The 23,280-nt window shown below is 55.5% G+C and overlaps 1 protein-coding gene across 1 annotated transcript in view; it reads right to left on the bottom strand.

Annotated features, from left to right (window-relative positions):
* Positions 1 to 23,280, bottom strand: part of ZNF423 (zinc finger protein 423) — a 333,017-nt gene that overhangs the window by 256,187 nt on the left and 53,550 nt on the right. The window contains exon 2 of the mRNA XM_057713582.1: positions 18,198 to 18,257. Within this exon, the coding sequence (XP_057569565.1) occupies positions 18,198 to 18,257 (60 nt within the window). The remainder of the gene's footprint in view (positions 1 to 18,197; positions 18,258 to 23,280) is intronic.

Genomic DNA, 23,280 nt, shown 5'->3' with positions numbered 1-23,280 from the left:
TAGACTATGGTGCCCTTCTGAGTCTTACAAACAACCTGAGGGACTTCACAGCCCAAGTCTCCACCAACAAATGAACGGATACACAAAATGTGGTCTGGGAAAGCAGAACTCAGTGTGGGCCAAGGCGGGATCAGGTACACAAAGACCAAACCATCCCTTAGCAGTAATCGCATTGATTCACATAGAGAGTTTAGAGTTTTCAAATCTAAGAATCTTTTTGCTCCAACAGACCATAGAGGCAGATAGGAGAGATTTCATTGTCATCCACAATTGAGAAGAAAGGAAACTTAGAGGAATGATCAGAGAAGGCCGTGGACAGCTAAAAGTCACACAGCAAGTTCCTATCAAGTTAGACCTAGCATCCAACCAGGCTTCATCCCTTGACCCCAGACAGTCAGACCCCACTAGGCTCCCCAGAATGTGCCCCCGGACACAACATTCCGGCAGAACACAGGGATACAGATGGAATTCTCTGAAGTCCGTGCAGCCTTCCTGCCAAGCCACCGCACAATGCCTGCCTGCCAGCCTGACATTCAGCCCTCTGTTTTTTATTGCTAATTAATTTGGATGGAGATGTCTTTAAAACGAGACTTACGTCGGGTCCTCCCCACTGTCTGTGAACCAATTTCATTGAAACCGTGTTGCCAAAATGAGAAATCCCCTTCTTTTCAGGCCTGTGCCCTTGAAGGCATCTTATTAGAAAAGACCATTTCTTAATTAACATTTTTGATCTTTAATCCATTACACATCCCTCTAATCCTGTACGGAGGTGCGGCTGGCCCACTTCCGCGGGCTGGCTCTGGGCTGCGCGAGGCTGGCAATTTCAGTGCTGAGGGCTCGCGCACAGCTGGACTCCGCCGCGGACAGTCTGCCGCTCCCAGACACCACCTCTGGTCCAGCCGTGGGTACAGTTCCCGAGCGGGAGCCAGGAAGGGGGGCTCGCTGCAGACACCCCCGGATGGGCCAGTCTGTAGACGAGAGTTCACTTCATTAACCCCTGAACCCCATCTCTGCTCGCCCCAGAATGGTTTCAAGTAAAGGCTGTTTTTAGCAGCTCTGGCTCGCGCCAAGCGTGAGAGCCGCGAGGCTGGTCTTCCTTCCCATTCGCACAAATCTCAAGCAACCTGACCACATCTATACGAAGAGCTAGTCCCAGCAAAGTCATAGGACCCCACTTTGTAAAGCTTTAAACCTGCTCAGAGACTCTGTCCTTCCTGAAAGACACTCTTCATTGGGTTTTGTGGACCCCACCCTCTCCTGGGTTTCCTCCTACCTCCCTGACCACTCCTCTGTCCCCTCCACCTCTCCTCCTCCTCCCAACCCTCACCGATGCGTCCTAGACACAGACCTCAACTCCTTTGCTCAGCCTGGGCTCACTCCCTTGGTAGGTGCATCCATCCCAGTTTTAAGTACCAGCTACACACTCATGACACCCAAATACATCCCCAGTCTCGTCCTCCCCAGATCACAGGACCACACACACTCAAGCACTCATCAACATCGAAGACGCATCTCAAACTTACGGCCACAATGTAACTCTTGAGCCCACAGCCATCATCCGCACCAGAGCGGCCCTTCCCAGGACCGCCATCACAGGAAAGGCCCCCTCCAGCCACCCAGCCACTCAGCCAAAAAATTGGGAGTCATCTGTGGTCCCCCTCTTCTTCTCATCCCCAACATGCAATGCACGAGCAAATTCTGTTGGACCTCACCAAAAGAAATTCCCAACCTGACCTGTTCACATCCTGCCCCTAGTCCCACCCCCTCCGTCTCTCACAGGGATGAGTACGCGGTCAGCTTCACTGCCCACACACGGTTAAGGGGGCACCTCCCAGCTCCCCTTCAACTCAGAATAGAACCCATGTGCCCACCACAGCTCAGGGACCTCCAAGAGTGGCTACTGCCTGCCTCCCTCCTCAGCTCCCCAACCTCACTCCGTGCCCCCTGCCCCTTGTTCACTCTACTCCAGCCACAGGGATACTACTTCCCTCTGTCCTTCCATAAGCCCAGCTCCTTCCACTGTGGGGAACGTCTAGAACACTTCTCCCGCCACCTCTGCATGGCCCACTCCCCCTCTGCTCAACCACCCCCGTCTGCAGAGGGCTCTCTGACCACCCTCTCCTCCGCCCCGCCACCTCATCACTCTCCAACTGGCCACCCTGCTGGTCCCCTCCCAGAGAATACATATTATGTATTTGCTGGTTTACATTGCTGGTGTCGTTTCCCCCACTAGACTCACAGCAGGAAATTTGTTGGCCCTGTTCACCACCTAGAACAGTGCCCAGCACTTAGTAGGTGCTCAATAACACTTGCGACTGACAGAATGAAGCCTATCGGGACCATGCCAGTGGTGACGCATGCTCACAGCCATCGTTGGCCGTCAAGAAGAGGTCCTGCCACACCAGCACTCAAGTTCATCCAGCAGCAACTGAGACGATGGTCAGACATTCAGTAGAACTTCCCGGTGATGTATGTTCTGAAAAGTAGTCCATCGGTGAATAAAGCACAGCTTGAGCCCCGTGCTGCGTTACTAGAGGCAGGAGGGAGAGAACGTGTACACAGCAACAGGGGAGATGGAGCCTCTGAACAGCGAAGGGAAAGGGACACGCTGACACACGCTCCTTCAGAGACGCCAAAAGGTGAGACCGGAGCTCACGGAAACAGCAGGCCCCCGGGGAGACGTGTGCAAAGGCATCACAGAGGGCAGGCATAGGGCTGGGCCTTGAAGGACATGCAGCTTTGGGTAGGGGGCAGGGGAGGACGCTGCAGGAGGGGGACACGGCGCAAGCAAAGGCACAGGGCTGCAATGAGGATGCAGGACACAAAGGCGGAGACCCCTATAAGAGACCGCTTCTGGGACGCGTGGAGTCCTCCACCCGTCTCAACCCTCCCAGCAAAATGCGCCACGGAGACCCTCCACGGGGACCACCTGTCTCAGGGCACCAGGACCTCCCAGGCTGCCGAGGGCCCCTGAACACGGCCAGCCACAGAGCCAGGCCCAGAGTGTGGCGCCCCGGACTCCCAGTCCAGCGCTCCTGCCGTGCAGCACTCCTCAAGCTCCCCCTTCATCCGCGTCCCCAGACCTCGACCTGAGCCCTGGAGGCCGCTGTGCTGCAGAGCAAGAGGACAAGGGCCCCTCCACCAACAGCAGCAGGGGGCCAAGGTGCCCAGCCCTCCTCTTCTCCTCCCCCAGGCCAGGGATGGAGGCTGCTGGCCGGCGGTGGAGGAGCAGGCTGGCCAACCCCTCCCTGACACCAGACGAGCTCCCTTTAGGGAAACTCTGCCACGGCCCAAGCAGGCATCTCCCAGCCAGCCAGGCCCCAGGACCTGGGCTGGGGATAGTGCCTGGGGAGGACCAGGGATAACACCTGTGATGGAGACAGTTCCGCACCCACCACACAGGCTGCCCTTGCACACTGGTCCATGCACCACCTTCACCCTGCGGTCCCTTCACAAACCTGTGGCTCAGCCTCAGGCCCATTCCTGGTCTCTGGGCGGGGTCCCAGCTCGGGGGTGGACTGGGGAAGGGAAAGGAGGGGTGCCAGGTTCTACAGGCAGCCTATGAGGCGAAAATGGCATCTGCCCTGAGATACAGCTGCCGTGGCCTGGGCTACACACATGAGGTTGCGGGCTGTGAGGTGCTTGGCTCCTGTGTCAGGCGTGAGGGATGAAGACACACATCTTAAAGCTCCAGAGTTGCAGGCACCTGCCCCGTGAGGGCCACGCAGACCACCATGTGAGGGAGCAGCAGACTCTCACCTGCATCTCAGGCTCACCCAGGCAGCCGCCGCATTGACTGCAATCGCCAACCCTCTTTAAAGTGTTATTGCCCTCTTTTCTCGGCAAATGTGCGTCTAAAGTGGGAGAAGTTAAATGAGCTAGGGATGACCTGTAAGTAGCAAGAGGGGTCGGGTGGGGGGTGGGGGTAGATGCTGCCATGGAGCTCTGCCACAAACTTGCTGTGTGACATTTAGCAACACCCCTAGCCTCTCTGAGCCTCAATTTCCACATATGGGAACAGGAATGATAACAATACCTATGGCCAAAGTGCTGCTTCAAGGATTCAATGAGATAATGCCTGTGGGAATGCTTGCTTGAGGGCGGTGAGGGGGCAGAGTGGCAAGCACAGTGGGCCTTGGCGACAGAGAGCGCCAAGTTCGAATCCCTACCAGCCACTTACCAAGCGGTTGACCCAATCTCTGCAGGAACAGGCTGCACATGCAGGCACAGACGCGCACACACTCAAGGCCAGAACCGCAGGGCGCAGGGCAGTCCTCCCCCAGAGCGATCACACAGTGTGGCGCCGTGGCCCCGCCTGGGCTGTGCCTGGTTCCCTGAGGGGTGGGTCCAACGTAGCCTGGCCCCGGGTCCCTTGGGGTCCCCAAGCTCTGTGGCTTTGCAGGAGTCGGGGGCTCTGGCTGGAATCCCAGGCTGGCTGCCTCTCTGTTCTTTCTCTCTCCACATTTGGGGAAGGCATTTCCTCCTTCCCGGGGCCTGCGGGTCAGGTTTCCACCCAGATGGAAAGTCCCACCCAGGGGCCCCCAAAGGAGAGCTTACCACGGAAACTCCACAAGGCGCCCGCCAGACACAGGGGCAAGTGGCCACTGGCAGACCTTACCGGGGCCAGGCCCACAGCCCTGCCAGCTGGGAGGGGAGGGCACAGAGGGGACTCCAGCTGGACTTTCTATCTCAGGCACAAGAATGATGTTCACACTTACACACAAAGCAAAGGATGGCTGAGTGTGAGCACGTCTGGCCATGTGTGTGTGCATTTAGGCGTGTGTCTACAGAAAGACTCTGAAGTAGCAGCCCTGGCCCTGTGTCCTCTTAACCTTTCTGAGCCTCAGTTTCCCTGGCTGTGTCCCTCCTGAAGGCTGGACTCTCCTCAGATGCGATGAGTAAATACGATAATCTTGCAAAAAGTGAACAAGGGGTGGGCACTGCTGGGTGAAAGCCCTCAGGCCCAACATGCCAACCACAGCCTGATTATAATCTGGGCAGAGAAGGTGGGGACACAGTGGGCGAGGTGTCTCCTGGGCTTTTGACCTCAAAACACAAAGATGTAAACAGAGCTTCCCAAACTGTGTTCCAAGACTCCATGCACTGGGAATATGTGGTCCTCAAAAAAGGGAGAGGCGTTTCTGAGGTCAAAAATAACAAAAAAGAAGCAGACTCACAGATATAGAGAACAAACTAGTGGTTACCAGTGGGGAGAGGGATGGGCAGAGGGACAAAATAGAGGCAGGCAGTTAAGAGGTATAAACTATTAGGTATAAAATAAGCATATATTGTACAACATGGGCAATACAGCCAATATTTTATAATAACTATAAAAGGAGTCCAACCTTTAAAAATTGTGAATCACTATATGGTACACCTATACCTTATATAATATTGTATAGCAATTACACTTCAATCAAAAAAGATTCTGAAAAGTCCTCCCCAAGACTCATAGTGACCACTGGCAAACCAAGGGCTCTCTGAAGTCCTGCGTTAAAGGAACCCATTTAATTGCACTTAACCAGGCACTTAGGAAGGTAACCCGAGCAGCTGTCCCAGGACGCGGCCAGCTGAGGCGGCCTCGTCTTTGCCCGGCTCCCCCCAGGCTGCGCTGCGTGTAACTCCTCAGCTGTGGTGTGCACTTAGGCCCTGAGCATTTTCCAGGGTCAATTTAAGAAAGAACTCGAGGAAAGATGTTTCTGTATCGTGTGCCAAATTGTTACTGAGACAGGGCTGTTGTTTGTTCAATGATTAATGAGGATCCACACAGTAAATTCCTCAGCGTTCAGTGCCAGGGAAAACTGTTTGTCTGTCCCAAGTCCTTGCATCAGACAGAGGCAGCCACACTGCCCTTCATCCTATTTCTCTTTTGCCCTAGGCTTCCAGGAAGCTCACCTGCACAGTGACCCTGACCTTAGGCTGCTGACATAAAAAGCTGTTTCATCAATTATTTTAGCTGACCAATGACACATGGGCACCGCATCTTGTTGCATTAATAATCACCAGAGCAGGATTAAGAATCCGCCTGCCAATGCAGGGGACACAGGTTCAATCCCTGGTCCAGGAAGATCCCACAAGCCTCGGAGCAACTAAGTCTGTGAGCCACAACTACTGAGCCTGCCCTCTAGAGCCCGCGAGAAAATAAATACATAAATCACCAGAGCTGGTGTTTGTTGGATGCTTGCTGTGTGCCCACCACTCTGCTGAACACACATCAAAGCTCTCACTCATTCTTACAACAATGTCACAAGGTAGGGCTTCAGTCTCCCCAGTTTAAGCATCAGGAAACTGAAACCTGGGGAGGTGAATAAGCGCGTCAAGTCCATCCTCACAGCTAAGAAGCCAAGAGCGTGCTGTGTGTGTTCACCTGCTCCCTGTCTCCTGGCCCCAGAATGTGGGTCCAGAGGGCACGTCAGCACTGCATCCCTGTGGCCTAGACGGCACAGACAGACACCTGACAGTTAGGTGATGAACAAGTCGGCGGCAAAGCCAGGATCCATACACAGGTGAGCTTGGTTCAGCCCCATGCAACACTCCTGTCTTTCCGGTCTTGAGGGATGGTAAACCTCACCCTGAGCTTACCCTTAATACTAAATCTACTACTTAACCCAGCCCTACCTAAGCTTCCTTCCAGCACAATCCCAGACGAACTCAGCAATAACCAACCCCGTGCTCCCGGCCCCGCCTTGCCCTCAGTTCTGTGGGGCCAGCCGTCTGGCCACAAAGGCTGGGGCGGGCGGGGCAGACACACGGCCTCCCGCGCAGATGGTGGCGCACGTGGGGTCTGCAGCAGGCAGAGGGCAGCGGGGCCCGGCTCAGATTTCCCGTCTGGGAAGCCTGGGCAGATGCGAGCAGGGCAGGCCCCGGCCGAGCAGGCCCCGCGCGGGGGACGGCGGGGCAGGCGGGCCGCGCGGGCCCAGCTCACAGAAGCAGCTCCCCTGGCCTGAGCGGGCCGGTCCGGCGGGCGGGGAGGAGATGCCCTGCCCTGCTTCCTGCCCACGGCGGCTGGCCGGGAGCCCCGCAGCCAGCACAGGAAATAACAGGGGCCCCCAGAGGCCGCCCATGCAGGCCCTGCTCCGAGGCCGCCCAGGGAGGGAAGGAGGCCATTGTCGGCCTTTGTTTCAGTTTCCCCAGCATTGCCCGGGCTCCGAGAGGCCCCTGGGAGCTGACAAAGCCTCCCCCAACCCGCAGCTGCCCAGCCTCCCCCAGCCTGACCCTGGGGACAGGCCCACCAGGCCCTGGGCTCTTAAAGCGGCAGGTGCAGAGTGGAAATGAAGTCACGTCCAAGTTGGGGGTGGGGCGCACGTGGGCAGAGCAGGCCGGGCAGATGGGCGCTGAGGTCTATGTCTGCACCCAGGTCCGCCCCGCCCCAGGCCCAACAGCAGGGGTGCGGATCTTTGGATGGAAAGAACGTCGGAAGCCCTGAGTGTACAACAAAGGAACCAAAGAAAGGAAACCCAGAGCAAAGAGGCAAGCTGGACATCTCGGGTGCCCGCCTGGGTGGGAAGAACGGTCCTCCTCCTTGAAAACAGACATCCCAGAAGCAGCTCTTTCTGCTCATCTGCAAGCCTAGGGGTGTGGATGGGTGTGTGGTGTACAGGCTCGTGTTCGTAAGTGTGTGCCTCTGTCGCCTGGTGTGCGTGCGGGCGCGTGGGAGCACACCCACAGGATTGCGCGTGTACACATGTGTGTGCACATGTGTGTGCATGTGGGGTGCAGAGGAACATGTGAAGGTCCGCATGTGTGCACTGTGTGAGTGTGTGTACATGTGCACTTATGTTTGTGAGCAAGTGTACACGAGCGTGTGTGTGCACACGAGCGTGCACGCAAAGTGACTGGTCACTCTTACATGTCACTGCTGAAGGGCACTCACTCATTCCCACGTGGGCCCTGGCAGCCCCTCACTAGTGGTGTGTCACTGCCATGACCCCTTTAGGGTTCTTAGCACATCCTTGGGGATGTCATCCCACAAAGATGCGTTCCATCTCCACTTGAGTCCTCGTCACTGAGAACTAACAACTACAGAAGAGTGCACCCTGGACTCAGACAAAACCAACCCAAGTTCAAATCCTGCTCTGGCCTGGACCAGCTGTGAAAGCCTGCACCCGGCTCTCAACCTCTCTGAGCCTCACCTGCTCATCTGTGAGATGGGAATGATACTACTTCCTACAAGCTGTGATTAAGGAGAGTTCAACGAAAAGTGCATGTCAGGTACACGGCCCCCTCCTGGCCCCAGCGAATGCTCACTAGATGGTTGTTTTTTGTTACTGTTATTACAGTTGCTTATAATTGTGGTTACGGAGGATAGGACAGTGAGCAAAGCAGGCACTGCCCCTGCCTCCACAACCTCACAGGGTTTGCAAAGCATTTAGCCCGGAGAAGTAGAATAGCAGAAGCGAAAGTGTCTCCTATTTATTGGATTCAGTATCAGTCTGATGTGCTAACTACTACCAAGCATGGCCAGCAGCCGTCAGTTAAAGACACCAGCCACAACAAAGGACAAAAGAATCATTGGTGTGGGCAAAATAATGGTTTTCTGAACCAGGCAGGCATCAGTTAGCAGGCTTAGCCTAATACATACATGGGGAGAGAGAGAGGGAGGGAACATGCGTACCTATCCACACTTGCCTCATGCTTAAGAATTTTAACCCCTGTGGGCTGCCCACAGCCTACAGCAGAACAGTGGCTGGCGCAGTGCGGACCATACCCATGCCAGAAGCTGGGCCCTGCAGCGTGCCCGCCCAGGAAGCCAGAACCAGCCAGGCGGCACGGCTGGGCTGACCTTGGCCACTTCCTTCTGGGCGCCGACCCACGGCTGCACGGTGGGTATGTCAAGCCCCACCCAGGGAAGGAGCCTGATCATATGACAGCCTCAGAGCCTCTGCCTTTCAGGGCAGACCCTGCCCACCAACCCCTGACACCCCCCAACTCCACCACAGCCTTCTCCGCTTGGGAAACAAGCAGCGCCCCACCAGCCAGGGTCAGCATGGTCCCCTGAGGACTCAGTCCCACCCCAACCCTGCACGGGGGTGAAGGCGTGAGTGCCCTGCCCACTGTGACGATGCCTAGAGACTGCCAGTGGAGACAAGGGGAAGGAGGAAGGGAGCGGCCCGTCAGAGCCTTCTCTGTTGCGCACACAGATCCAGGCTCAGAGCTAAGCGCCAAGCCAAGCTTCCCTCGATGTGTCATCAAGAATGAAAGTGGAGGGACTTCCCTGGTGGCACAGTGGTTGAGAATCCGCCCGCCAATGAAAGGAGGCACGGGTTCAATCCCTGGTCTAGGAAGATCCCACATGCCGCAGAGCAACTAAGCCCGTGCGCCACAACTACTGAGCCTGCGCTCTACAGCCTGTGAGCCACAACTAGAGAAAGCCTGTGTGCAGCAACAAAGACCCAAGGCAGCAAAAAAAAAAAAAAAGAAGAAAAGAAGAAAAGTGGAGAGCACCAGGTGCCACCCTGGGGCACTAAGGCTAACCTACATGCATTCCCTCCTGTAACCCTAGGAAGCAGGATGAGTAACCCCATTTCAGACAAGGAAATGGAACGCACAGAGAGGTTAAGTAACTTACTCAAGGTCACACAGCTAGTAAGTATCTCGACCTCAAACCCCATTCTTGCTCTTAATAAAGTGAACAAAAATCTGGCCCTCAACTGCCAGGGAAAATACAGATGAAAAGGCAGAAGAGGAGTTCTGCACCTTGGCAAACACTTGCTAGGTATCCGTCAGTCACCAAGTCAGAGCTGGGCTCTGGGAGCACAGAGAATCCGACATGCTCGCAGCCTGAAGGAGTGCGCAGGGCAGCAAGGGAACCGGGCTCGTGCAGGAGGGACGTCATAGCAAAGCAGAGAGCAGTAAGGGCCAGGATCGGGGCGGCCCCCAAGGCTCAGGGGCAGGCACGATGATTAGGGCAGGGATAGCATGGCACGCTTCCTCAAGGAGGCATCATTTAGGCTGAGCTTTGAAGGATAAGCTCCAGAAGCAGAGAGCCTGGCCAGCCAGGGCAAAGGTCAAGGAGAGTGGGCGACAGGGCTTAGCTCATCAAGCCCTCTAAGTCCTGGCTACTTCGGGTGACGTGCAGGCCATCAGCACCACTCTGGAGCGGAGTAGAAAGGCAGCATCTCGGGCCCCACCCAGCACGGCTGAGTCAGAATCTGCGTTTTAACAAGATCACCAAATTTGCCTACCCGGTCAAGTCTGGGTAGTGCCGATATAAACCACACCACATGGGGAGACCGCCCCAAAGTCCTGCGGAACAACAACAACGTCATCGTCACCCACAGCCCCACAGCCACGTGTACGTCTGACTGTGGCCCTGATTTATAACCAGGCTTCAAGTCACCAAAAAACTGCCACTTTCCACCACCTACCAGTGGTGTCCTGGGCCTTAGGGAGCACCCAAGGCTGGAGAACGTAGGACCAGCCCCTCGTTACTGATGCCCCTGAAAAGCCCAAGAGCACCAGGAGAGAAGAAGGGGGGCACCGGGCTTGCTGGAGTGGATGGTCCCCAATAGCGGGGCTGGGAGCAGGCTCCCTCGCTGCAAAGAGCAAGGGTACAACGGCAGAGCAGCTGCTGTGCGCCAGCCTGCAGGACAGGACAGACGACACAGAGCCCCTGCCTCTGAGGAAGCTCCCAGTCCACCCAGAGAGGTGCAATCAGCAAGACAGGCCCCACTTCAGTTTCACTCCCGCAAAACCATCAGCCAGGCCATGGGGGAGGAAAAAAGGAGTCAGAAGAGAGACACCACACACACACACACACACACACACACACACACACACACACACACGCACACACGCACGCACGCGCGCGCACTCCCTCACACATACCCTGAGTACCAGCACACTCGTGCACACACACATATGCAAGGCAGACAAGGCACGGGGGAAACGATGTACACTGCAGCCCAGCTGGGGCCCCTGGCTGCTCCACAGCCAGAGGAAAGGGGGAGCAGGAAACGCCACATCCCCCTCACAGAACTGGTCCAAGTCAGCCCCAGGGGCCCAGGATGCCACACAGAGGGGTGCAGAGGCCCCAGGGCCCCCGAGGGTTTGGGTCAGGGCTGAGGCACCTGGGCGCACGCACGCGCACCCACGCGCACACACGCACGAGTGCGTGCCTCCGTATGCACACAGGGCACAGACGCCCTACCTCGTGGACTGCTCACCATGGTAACAGAGTGGCCACCTCGCAGCTCCAGTCACCACCTGAAGGTTTCTGAGGCCTCCTGTGCCGGGGGAAGCAGCTCTAACAAAGGCGCAGCCCGGGCCAGCCTGGCCGGGGGTCCACGGTGCAGACCAGCCGGCGCATGCCTGCCACGCTCCCCCGGTGAGCTCGGGGCCACCGCATCTTCCTACCCAGCCTGCTTGGCTCCACTCGGCTCAACTCCCCACAGACGCCCCAGCCGAGCTAATGAGAAACTCCCCAGCTGGCCCCATATAAAACGCATTTCATAAGTCTTTACAATGCTAGGAAATTCTACATCTATTCAGGACTTTTCTGCTCCTTTAAAATGTCCCCTGGTCCTCATCGAGCAAATGACTAGGTTGGGGGCTCAGGCACAGGAGGTGGACAGCACCAGCCAAGCCAGCCGGGAGCCGAGGGGCACCTGGCAACTTCCATCACCGGCCCCGGGGATCACGGGGAGAGGGGTCAGGACACCCTCATCGAGGAGCCAGGCTAAGACGGTCACTTAGGAAAGAATGCAGGGTGAGGGACCCTGCGGGAGAGGAGGGGAGAGAGTCAGACAGTCTCTCCAGCCTTGATTTGAGGATTGAAGAAAAAGTGAAAAGGTCCGGGAAGCCTCTAAGAAAAACTCCAAAGGGGAAAAAGACCACCTACACAAAGACGGTGGTCAGAGCATTGTTTATGATTCCAAAACTGAATGCAGTCCAAGTGTCCAGCAGGGAGAGGCAGTTCAGAAAATGAATGCCCATCCGCCCAGAGACCCCACTATAGCTGCTGAGAGGGCAGAATATGTGGATCCAGGGGTTCCAAGAAGCTCTGCGCTGGTGGGGGCTGCAGGGAGCCCACCAGCGCATTCACCCTGCACTTCATCTAGAGAGAAGGGTTTTATACACGGATGGAGCTGCAAAAGGGGCCAAGAGAAACGTAAACAGCGAGTGTGCAGAAGCACAGGGTGGTGGGTGGAGTCTCTGTGAAGTAGTTGAAATAATAAATACGTACTCTAGGAAAGCACAAGCGGGGTGGGGAGGCGGCCCTGAGAAGGTTCCGAAGTGCAGGCTGGGCTGCACGGAGGGGCCTCGACTCCCTGCAGTGAAAGGCCCAGTCTTCCAGGCATTTCCGTCCACCTCACTGGTCAAAACATGGAGGTGAAGGGCTGCAGAGAGGGAAGAGGCTGCCACCTTTGTCCGTGGCGGGAGCCCTGACCACTCCCCCACCCTGAGGCTTACCGGGAGTCAGATTAAAAGGAAAAGGAAAGGTTTCCAGCATCCCTCGCCCAAGGGGGCCCCCAGGCACCAGACACCCAGATGCCACTCTAATCTCCCCACTAAGCAGGTCTCAGAGCCTGCAGCCCTAATACAGCCTCCCCCCACCCCTGCAAACTGCACACGCCCCACACCCAAGGACGGTCCTGAGCAGAGACCCAGGGGTTGGTAGGCTGGGGTCAGGCGGGTGGGAGTCTCTAAAGAGAGCCTGACCCGCCGTGTTTTGCAGACCTGCCTTTGAAGATGGGACATGTGCAGCAAGGCCGTCAAAACAGGCACCTCCTCTCCTTCCGGGCAGCAAACCAGGGGGCCTGGCCCTAGTTAGACTCTCCCACCTGCCCCAGGAGGGATCTGGGCACCGAGCTGAGCCCTCCACCCCACCCCAAGCCTCTGGATCCCCTCTGACACGAAGAGCCTGGACCAACATTCTCATAGGCAGATCTACCATTTACAGTTTGGGTGCTACCTTCATGCCTGAGCTGCCTGGGTTCAGATCCCAGCTCTGCCACTTCCCGGCTGTGTGACCTTGAAGCAAGTCATTAGTGTCTCTGTGTCTCAGTTTCTGTATATGAAAAGCACCAAGAAGGAGGACTGGCTCCCAGAAGTGGCTCATACATGGGACTGATGGTTTCATTAACGAGGACAATAAGACCTGTAATGTGGCAGGAAGGCCTGAAACTCAGATCACACCAATAAGGTCTCAGGCTGCTGGGCCATCACAGACAATCAATTATATCGAGCGTTTCTCTCCAACCACAAGTGTGTGTGTCACCACGCCAGACATAAACCTGGCGAACCTGCCCAGGCGCTGACAATGAGTTATTTGTCAACAAGTTAATTGTTTTCCATCTCCAGACCATCCCCAGACCCTCCCAGCTCTGCATCCTCAGCTTGGTCCAGAGCTGCCATGTTGGAAGGAAGCCCAACCTGTCCCGAAAGCTGGCCCAGGGAGGTGGGAGGTTCCAGTGAGATGAGCCCCCTCAACTCCCAGCTCAAACTCAGTGACCAGGGGAAGGGAGGCAAAGCTCAGTTTGGCTGGGTTGGTTCCCTGAAACCCCACATTGTAAGCGCATGATCATCCTGGCGCCTGCCACTCAGAAACCTCATTCCAAGAGGGCTTGAGGGAAGGGAGGAAGAGCCTCCCCACTGAGCCGGGCTGGGGGCAGCTGATGGGAAGGAAGCACAGAGACCTGAAAAGTCAAGCCTGGAAAGTGTCCCCTTGGTAAAGGCATACTTGCCGACCTTCTAAAAGGACGCACTTTGACCTGAACAGTGTTTTTCAAATATATGAATCGCCCCAAATGACATACCATTCCACACCTAGGAAGGCTAAAATCCACAAAAAAAAAAAAAAAGAAAGAAAGAAAGAAAGAAAATTACACATATTAGTGAGGACATGGAAAAATTGGAACCCTCATATTGTATCTCAATAAAGCTGCTTTAAAAAGATCTGAGTTGTTCATTTTTCAATCTGATGATATCACATGAAAATCCAGCTTTCCGGCTTCTCTTTTAAAAACACAGATGATGGGGCGATTCTGGGCCCCGGTGCCCTGTCACAATCATCTGGCAATGAGGGACGGCTGCCCCTGTAGCAGGGCCTGGGTCTCCATTCACAGTGCCCCCCCAAACCTGCCCACTCACCTGTGCCACCAGCCCGCCTCGGGTGGGCCTTTGAGCTTGGGACCCCTGTCGTGCTTTCACAAAGGACTCTCACACTTCTAAGGAGTTTGAACCCATGGCCTGGCGAGGTAGGAAGAAGAAGAGCTTGGGAGTAATCTGTGACCCACCCCCCCCCCCCCGAAATCACACGCAAAGTGCTCTGTGCATTTGTGAAGAGAATCCACACGCTTCCTTCCCATGGATGCTCAAAGGCATCTGTGGCTCAAAACAGGTTACGAATCTCCCTCATTTAAACTGTCTCATTACACGATATTGTCCCTTCACCCCCCTTTCTATGGATAAGAGAAAACAGGATGCCATGGGAAATGATTTAAAACCCCACGCGTACGCGTCACCCCCACGCCTCGGCTCTGATGCAGGGCTTCTTCCCCCGGGCTCCGCTATCAGCAGCCCCATGTCTGCCAGCGGAGAGGCGAGAGTGGGCTCCCTCCTCCTGCGAGCCCCCGGCCAGGTGGGAGAACTGCTGTGAGCTGATCCCTTTGCTCCCCTCCCTGCCAAGCCGGGCTCTCCATCACTGTCAGGGCCCCGACTCAAGGGCACAGACGGAGCAGGCCAGGTTGTTCCTGGGGGCGGTGGCCACAGGGTCCCCACGAGTAGCGGAGGCCACTGTGCATTCTGCTTCTTTATTGGAGTTCTCCATCACATTCCTGGAGCCAGGAGAAGCAGGTGAGGGGAAGCTTGCACCCCAGGCAGGCTGGGTCCCCACAAAGAGGAACTGCCTGGTGTTCACAGCTCTGCACTCCCAGTAAGATCCTCTCCACCCACCCTCCTCACCTCACCCTGCAGTCCTCTGGTCTGATGACCCAAAAGATCCTCCGTGGCCACCTTGGGCCCTGTGCCTCCGGGGACCTTCCCAAAGTCCCCACGATGCCTTCAGGTCTCTGCTCAGCTGTCTACCTCCCAGTGTCAGGCAGTGCAGAGGTTAAATCCCAGGCTCTGGCTGCAGGAGGACTTGGGTTCGAGTCCCTGCTCCACGGCATCCTGGCTGAGGACCGTGGATCCGCTACTGGACCGCTCCAAGCCTCCTTCCCTCATCCGCCAAATGAGGACGGCAGTTCTCAGTCATAGTGCCAAGGATGGCTTGGGGAGGCTTTGCTCCCCCATAATCTTCTTTGGTACCTGCCCCCTTCTGTAAGGCAGCCAAGTGACATTTTCTCAGCTTAATGAAAAGTGTTATACTAAAGCAGCTTCAACCAGGCCTTTGGCCCTGTCCTCTACCAGATGGCAGCCCCCAAGCCAGCCCATGGAGAAATTCTGGAGTTGCTCCTGGAAACACCACCCACCTCATAGGTTTGTCACGATGGCTCAGTGAGATATTGGAGGTAAAGAGTTAGCTCCGAGCCCTGGCACAGACCAAGTATGTGCTCACTAAACATCCATGCCCCATGCCCAGGGCTGCCTCCCAAGCCGACTTCATCCTGCCACCCGGGATTTGCGCCACCTCACAAGCCCGGCGCTCAGGGAATACAGGCGGACTTTCATAGCCTAAGTCCAGCAGAATTGGGGAGGAAACTTTATCACATGCATGCACTGTAAAAAAATCATCAGAAATGGGCCAAAGAAGCAAAACAGTTCATTGCCTGGCTGTAGATCATCCAATGCCTGGGATGTGTTGCCCTCCCTTTCCCCATCTCCGAGCAGACAATCCAAAGCTGACAGGCACCAGGGAGTCCCTGAGGGCCAGAGGGGCTCACGAGGAACGGTGCACCTCTTCCCACACACGCGTGTGGGGCGTACTCGGCTCTTGGCTGGAAACTGGCAAGTCCCACAGCCTTCGCCACTCCCGACCGCCCCCAAGCGCCCCCGGGAGGCCCCAAGGCTAGCCATTCCACTGCGGCATCAGAGCACCGCAGACCACAGGCCCCCACGCAGCCCTTGGCTTCCGCAGGCTGGCCCTAGGGATGCAGCCCGGGGCGCCTGACGCCCCTTGCACAGGGCTGTCCATCCTAACACTGCCAGCGCCCTCCTGACATCCCGCTGCTGTCCCTGCCTGTCCTCTCCGCTGCCGCCGGCACCACTGGGAAAACAACCAGGAGGGAGGACCTTATATGGACACGACCAGGCTGGGCGCTTCCCTGGTGTGGGGTCTTGGAGCACAGTGGGGACCCTCTTCAGAGCTGGCTACTAGCCTGAGCACGTGTACCCCCACATCCATCAGGACGCCTGGATGAGATGTGGGGCTTTATATCCTCACAGTGATTCCTCCAGCTATGGGGAGTGCATCTCTCCCACACAGAAGGAGACAGGGCAGGGGCCACACAGCCCCTTTCCCTATCCTACCCAGTGTGGACCCCAAGCCCTGTCCTAACTCGGGATGCTCCTTCCAAGAATATGAGCACTTCCCCATTCTGGCTTCAGACAAGGCCCCTGCCTTGGAGGGAGCCCCTGTCACCAGGGGCCAGGCACCTGCAGACACAACAGTGCCCAAGCCTGGGTCAGCCAGGACCCAACCACGACCCTTCGGACTCTCCAAGCAGCACAGATCCTGCTGCAAAGAGCACTGGCCCAGGAATCCAGGAACCTGGGTTCGCAAGCTGGCTCTCCACTTCCCTTCTGCCCAGTCTATACCAGCATTCCCCAAATGTCAGTTATCTGGGAATCATCTTCATGATTTTTGCTGAACCCAAGCATTATATACTATTACTTAAAACACTGTCAACTCAATTTTCTCACTAAAATGACTTCCACATCATCTTAAATCACACGCGGCCATAAAAATCACAAATTCAATCTGTAACTATTCAAGTGTTAAGTGTTCGAACGCTTGATACCCAACACCTCATTTTTGGAACTACTGACCCAGAGCAGACCTCCCTCCTTGCCTCAGTTTCCACACCTAAAAGAGAAGGTGGTTGGACTCAATGACCGCCTCATAGGTCTTCTCAGGCCCAAGGGTCTCCCCCGTGGAGCTGGAGCCAGGTGGTCAGGACCCTGGGACAGGAGACAAGGCAGGAGAGCCTGGCACCTGCCAGGCAGGGAGCCAGGGCCCTGCTGCCGAGGTGCTGCAGGTGCTGATTTGATGCACAGCCAACAGGAGCGCCGTGCCCTCCACTTCGGAGCTCCCAAGGATCCCAAGTCAGTTCCAATCCCAAGCTCCATGGGCAGCTCCAAATTATAGAACTTTACAGGGCTTCCCTGGTGGCACAGTGGTTAAGAATCCACCCGCCAATGCTGGGGACAGGTTCGAGCCCTTGTCTGGGAAGATCCCACATGATGCGGAGCAACTAAGCCCGTGTGCCACAACTACTGAGCCCGTGCGCCAGAGCCCGTGCTCTGCAACAAGAGAAGCCACCGCAATAAGAAGCCTGCACACTGCAATGAAGAGTAGCCCCTGCTCTCCACAAGTACAGAAATCTCACGCACAGCAACAAAGACCCAGTGCAGCCAATAAATAAAAAATTAAATTAAATTAATTAATTATTTTTTAAAAAGAATTTTACAGTGAGAAAATTCTCACTTGTCGCCTCTTTTCATAGCTCGGGAAACTGAGGCCCAGGAAGGAACTTAGGCGAGGGCAGAAATGAGCCAAAACACCCAAGTCCCCTGACTGCCACGTCATCCCCATCAGTCCCCAATGGCCACACACCCCAGAAGTCTGACCTCCCCCTATTACCTCTTCCTGGAGGCACAGGCTCAGGTCTGCCCGCCCAAGAGTGCAACTCGGCCCCTTCCAGGAAGGCAAATATAGGAATTCTGATTTCGGCTGGCGTTTAAATGCCCTATTAAAGTGGCTTTAATGCAATTAGGTTGGAATGAATGGGCAGCAACGCCCATGGCAGGGAGCTCCAAAGCCTGTGTAGTGGAGGTGTGGTGGCCCACCTGAATGTGCCCACAAGACGGAAACATGGCCCCCAGGGGAATAAGGGCATATTAGTCTCCGTGTGTAGTAGATTTTATTGACCATATGGAACTGATATAAAAATCGTGTTGCACGGGGTAATCTGGACTGGAGACAGGAATGTGACAGGAAGAATGTGATTTCCATAACCAGCTGGGTGGCTTTCTGAGTTCCTGAGCCAGCCCCCCGGGACCCCCACCAACTCTCTTACCAGCCCCTGGGCACCTACCTGATGCTGTCACGGAGGAATCCCAGGCCAGCGAGAAGTCCGAGGCCTCCCCCTCTTCAACTGAAAGAGAGAACAGAGATGGGCCTGTGAGTTTTGAAGCTGTGCAAACAGATCATCAGGGTTGGGCACGGGGCGAGGAAGGATTGTTTGTGGAGGGGTCCCTATGAGACGCGTGATCAGAGGCGAAGGGGTCAAGCCTACAAAGAGGCCTTTGTTGGTTTCACAGAGATGTAAGATAATCACGACAAAACATAAACAGCAAAAAGTGCTATATCCGTATGGTTCTCCCGTCCTTGTGCCCCTGGCAGACATCATGAATCTATCGCGGCACTGCCTCAAACCAGATGCAGCAACAGAATCTCTCTCTACACAGTGCTACAGGCCATTACTATCCATAATCAGAGTATCCATGTGAGATAAGGCCATTTGCCACTCACAGGAGTAGAGCGAGGACTCAGACATCTCCCTGGTCCTCCAGACATCGACCTCCTACCAAAAGCCCCTTGGACCACTTTTGAGACATGAAGCCTTTCTTGATGGTTCCAAGAAACAAACAAGTCACTCTCAGAGGCTGGCAAAGCATGGTGTGCTGTCCTCTACACTGACAGCTGACCCAGAGACAGACCTCAGGACATGCTGGGGTCGACTCCCCCGTGGTCTGCGGTCCGAGGCCGGTGATATTAGAAAGCAACTCACTTCTCCACTCCATTCCACCCCATAACCCCCAGAACGAAGCTGGGGAGGGACGGGGTGTTGCCACCACCCCACAACCTGGCGTGTGAGAGACCACGCTTGTGGAGGTGGAGGCCATGCACTAGGAGAACACGGTAGAAATTCTATACAACATAATAAAGCTCTTGTCCTGGAATTAATCCCAGTCTGGGGCATGTTATAATACCAAAGCTGGGTTATGGACTTTGTAAAATGGAACTTTGTTTAAGCCAAAAATGTGCACGCACAGTATTTTTCAGATTTAACAGGCTCTGAAGTTCCACACACGTGCAGGCTGAAGCCACCACGTACCACCCGGTTCTCCCTGCAATGTCGCTGTCTGCACGGGCACACACTGTGAGCCAGGCACCGCGCTCAGTGTATTTCATCCCCATCAGCACACTCTGAGAGGTGATGTGATGTGCCTGATGTCCTACAGCTAGGAAGAGTCCACACAGAGTTGGGGACTCTTTGTCTTGAAGGATGCTCCTGTGTCCACCTGAGACACAGAGGACGCGGTCCAGGGTCCTGGCAACTTGGGACTGGAAAGCAGCAACCCCACCCCGCCCCGCAGAAAGCAGGTACACGGCACACTGGGCAGCCAAGCGCGGAGAGGAACAAGCTGACTGGCTTGTGGTCAGGCACTGGGTTCAAATCCCAGTTCTGTCTCTCACTGTATGATCTTGAGTACATTGTTTAACCTCTAGGCTTCAGTTCTCCCATCTCATAAACAGAGGTAAAAATGGTTCCTAAGCCACACTGGGGGGATTCAATGGGATGATGGCTGTCATCTGCTGGAACAGTGGCTCAAGCACTCAGGTGGGTTTGGTGCCAGGGTTGGAGCAGCTCTCAGAATTAACAAGTCCTGCTCTGCGTGGCTCTGACCTCCTTTACCATCTACCCCTGATCTTACCCCTTCCCCCATAGAGCCTCAGAGAACATGCTTTCTTTTAACCCTCAGAAACAGCTTGCCCAAGAGGGCACATCCACGTCATTGGGCAGAGACCAAGGAGTGCTAACCAAGGGCTCTCTCCTTCCTAAGTTTGCATCCTAAGCGTAGAAACTCGTCACCCAGACAATGAAATGCGGAGATGATGTGGGTTGGGACCAAAGCTGTTATTAGACTTAACTAGTTACAGCTGAGGTGGGGTTTTCAAATATACAGCTTTGTAAATATGAATCAAGACCTCGAGTCAGACAAAATTCATATTACTCACTAAGCTGATTCCAGCCAGACAGCCTCCGAAACACACGCGGATAACGCTTCAAGCGACCAGAGACAGGCCATGCATGAAAGGAGCAGTTGTTAGCAGCTTTCATGGCCACACCTGAAAATCAGTTTCCTTCACATTTCATCATTTACTTAACTTTAAAATGTGATACACGTATTGCTTCTATTAAGAGGTCGCTGCCAATTTGTAAGGTCACCATGCTACCATTTCATAGGACACTGTCAACAAGGTCTGCGTGGGTCCCTAGACCTTATCAACCACCAGACCAAGACATGATGCACGACCCCAGCTCTCCCTTTGCTCTCAAGGTACTCCAGGTTTCAGGGCAAAGCCCCCACACTTGGGGGCACTCAGTGTTCTTTGGTTGGGAAGTGTGACCTCCCAAGTCATTGAACTGGAGGCTGTCCCCAACATGCCAAATCCTTCCCTCCCTAAGATCTACTTCAGTCACCCTGGGAAGGAGAAGGAGAAAACATCTGCTATTCTGGAGCTCTTGGGAGGATTCAAGGCTCTGTTCCTGGGGATGATAAACCTGTAGAGGCAGGAAGAGGAGGAGAGTGACCCAGCGGCAACTGGCTGGGGAGTTTCAAAGTGGCAGACAGCACTACGGGCAAGCGGCCACATCACACACCGGCATCCCCAGAACCACATTCCTCACAGCGAGGGGCCCGGGGGCCAACACACCTAGCGACACGGGCATGAATGCACTTTCTTACAACTGCTGGCATTCACCCCACTAACATTCCCTCCCCTGGCCCACATTTTATGTTTTGAGGGTATAAGTACACCATCCTTTATACATTCCTGATGAGAAAAAGTAACGTCCAGTCCCACCACCACCATCACGAGGCCCAGTGCTCCCCAACACTGAACGTGAGAAGGCTCTCCTCCCCTCCAGCGGGCCTCTTCTGTCCAGGCCGGTCTCTTCAACAATAAGGAAACTGGCAGGGCAGCAGGCACAGGGGGAGGGAGGCCTCCCCTACAGCTGGAGCCAGGCGCCTGCTGAGGGGGCCTGGGCCCTTCCCAAAGCAGGATTCCGCTGTGAGGCACGGTGAACACCGAGGGGTGAGCATCTCAGCGAAAACTTGATCAGCGCAGTGGCCAGAACGGACCACACCCTGAGGGGCTGCCCCGCTGGCCAGGGGAGCTGGGGGCTTTCTGAAGCCTGCCCAGGCTCCATCTCTGACTCTCCAATTTATAAGATACTTGGCACCACTGAGGCCAACACAACCACTCCCACTCTGTCCAGTCTCAAAGGAAACACAGGCTCAGCCACTCCCGTGAATGATGGGCGTTTGTAAGCACAGGGCGGGTGCATGCAGCCAGCGTGCACACAGAGGGAGGAGGCATGGGGGCAAGTATATAAACATGGGGAGAGGGCACAGAGTGAGTGTGAACACACAGGGTGGGGCTGCAGCAGCAAGTGTGTACACACAGAGAGGGCATACATGACGAAGTGTGTGTGCGAGGCAAAGGGGTGCAGGGCCTGTGTTCACATTGGAGAGTGCACAGTGTTTTCACCACGGTTCCCGGGGTGTGTTAAGAAAGATTCTGAGGCTCTCTCAGGGCTTCAGACAGATCAGAACTCTGTGTTCTCTCTCTGCTCTGGGGTCACAAGCTGTGGACGGCTAATCGCCCCATGCGCATACACACCTGTGAGCCCCACCAGACGCTGTCTCCCCAACTCAGTGTGACCACAAACCCCCTACTCTAAGAGTACCCATAGCTTACCGCCCTATGCACCGGGATCACCTTGCCACCATCAGCAAGATGCCACTGAGACCTAAAGTTTCTGTGCTGGGCCTCTGGACTTCAGGAACCCAGCAGCAGGGGCAGCTGGCACTAGATGGGCACCTGTATAAGCCACCCCCCCAGTGCCACTTGCTCCTGGCCTGGGGAGGAATATCCTCTCCCCAGGGCTCCCCATTACCTGGAAAATGCGGAGGAGATGGAGCTAGGGGAGGGAGCAGAAAGGGGCTGAGGTGAAGAGCTGGAAACAGGGCCCTAGAACCAGGGCAGCGGAACCAGGGCAGGACTGGGGCCACACACGGGAGTTGGTCAAAGTCAAGCAGGATCTGGGTTGATAGACAAGGTGTAGGTTAGAGGTAAGAAAGCTCAAGCACGAGTGCTAAGGCGGTGTCAGGAAGCGAATGAGAGACACAAACAGAGGCAGGCAGAGATTCGAGGGCCAGAGGAGGCCTCCAGCAGAGCAGCAGGGCCCAGAAGGCCCCCTCCCCTACCCCAAAATCCACACCAGGCCAGCTGCTCAGCCTGCCTTCAAGGATCTGAGAAGGCCCTGACCCTGGATGTAAGCTTCTGGACATGTGTGCAGATAGGCACTTTTCTGGGGAAAGAATCCATAGTTTTCATCATAAAGTTCTAAAATTTCAACCCCACCCCTCCCCCCGCCCCAAAAAAGGCTTTATTTGAGAAGTCTTCTCAGCTGGCCCCACCTCTGGCTGGTGTTCCCAGGGTCTTAAGGGACCCCTCCATGCTTTGCTGACTTTGGCCCCAGGGATCATCTTGCCCTCAGGGAAGGGTTGGGCCCACCCTGACCTGACCGAGGCTCCCTAGAGGCATCCCTGCCCCAGCAGAGGTGGTGAGCCAGGCAAGGGGCACGTGGCTGCCCCTCCTCAGCTCATCCTTGGGGAGACCCTCTCACCCACACCCGGCCAGGGCCCAGGAAAGTGAAGGACACACTGAGAGCCCAGACTCTCACTGTCAAACATGAAATGGAGCAATCACTCCTGACTTAGTACTAAGCAAACTCAAGGAAAGAAAAAGTGTAAAGCAGGAAAGACTATTGTGTACGGCTGTGCAGGTTGTGCACTGCACAAGAGGCCCAGCAGAGGTGGTGAGAGAGGGTTGAAATTTAGCCCACAGTCTATCTGTCCTGGTGCAGGGCTATGAATGTCCAGAGGAAGGGGTACCCATTGCTTTTGCACGAAGGCACACATGGCCTTTTTTCTCAGTCACACAGATGTGCTGTAAAGCACAGCCCATGACCATCTCTGGCATCAGGCTTCAGGGCAAAATGATCAGGGTTGGGGGCAAACCCAACTAGCGGGCCCACACTTTCCAGGCTCCTCTCTGGTGGGGATGGGAAGTGGGTAGCGTTGGGAGAGTTGTGGCATGGAAAA

Source organism: Hippopotamus amphibius, chromosome 16 (assembly GCF_030028045.1).
Source record: "Hippopotamus amphibius kiboko isolate mHipAmp2 chromosome 16, mHipAmp2.hap2, whole genome shotgun sequence".
Taxonomy (NCBI): Eukaryota; Metazoa; Chordata; class Mammalia; order Artiodactyla; family Hippopotamidae; genus Hippopotamus; species Hippopotamus amphibius.
This window is presented reverse-complemented; position numbering and strand designations above follow the sequence as displayed.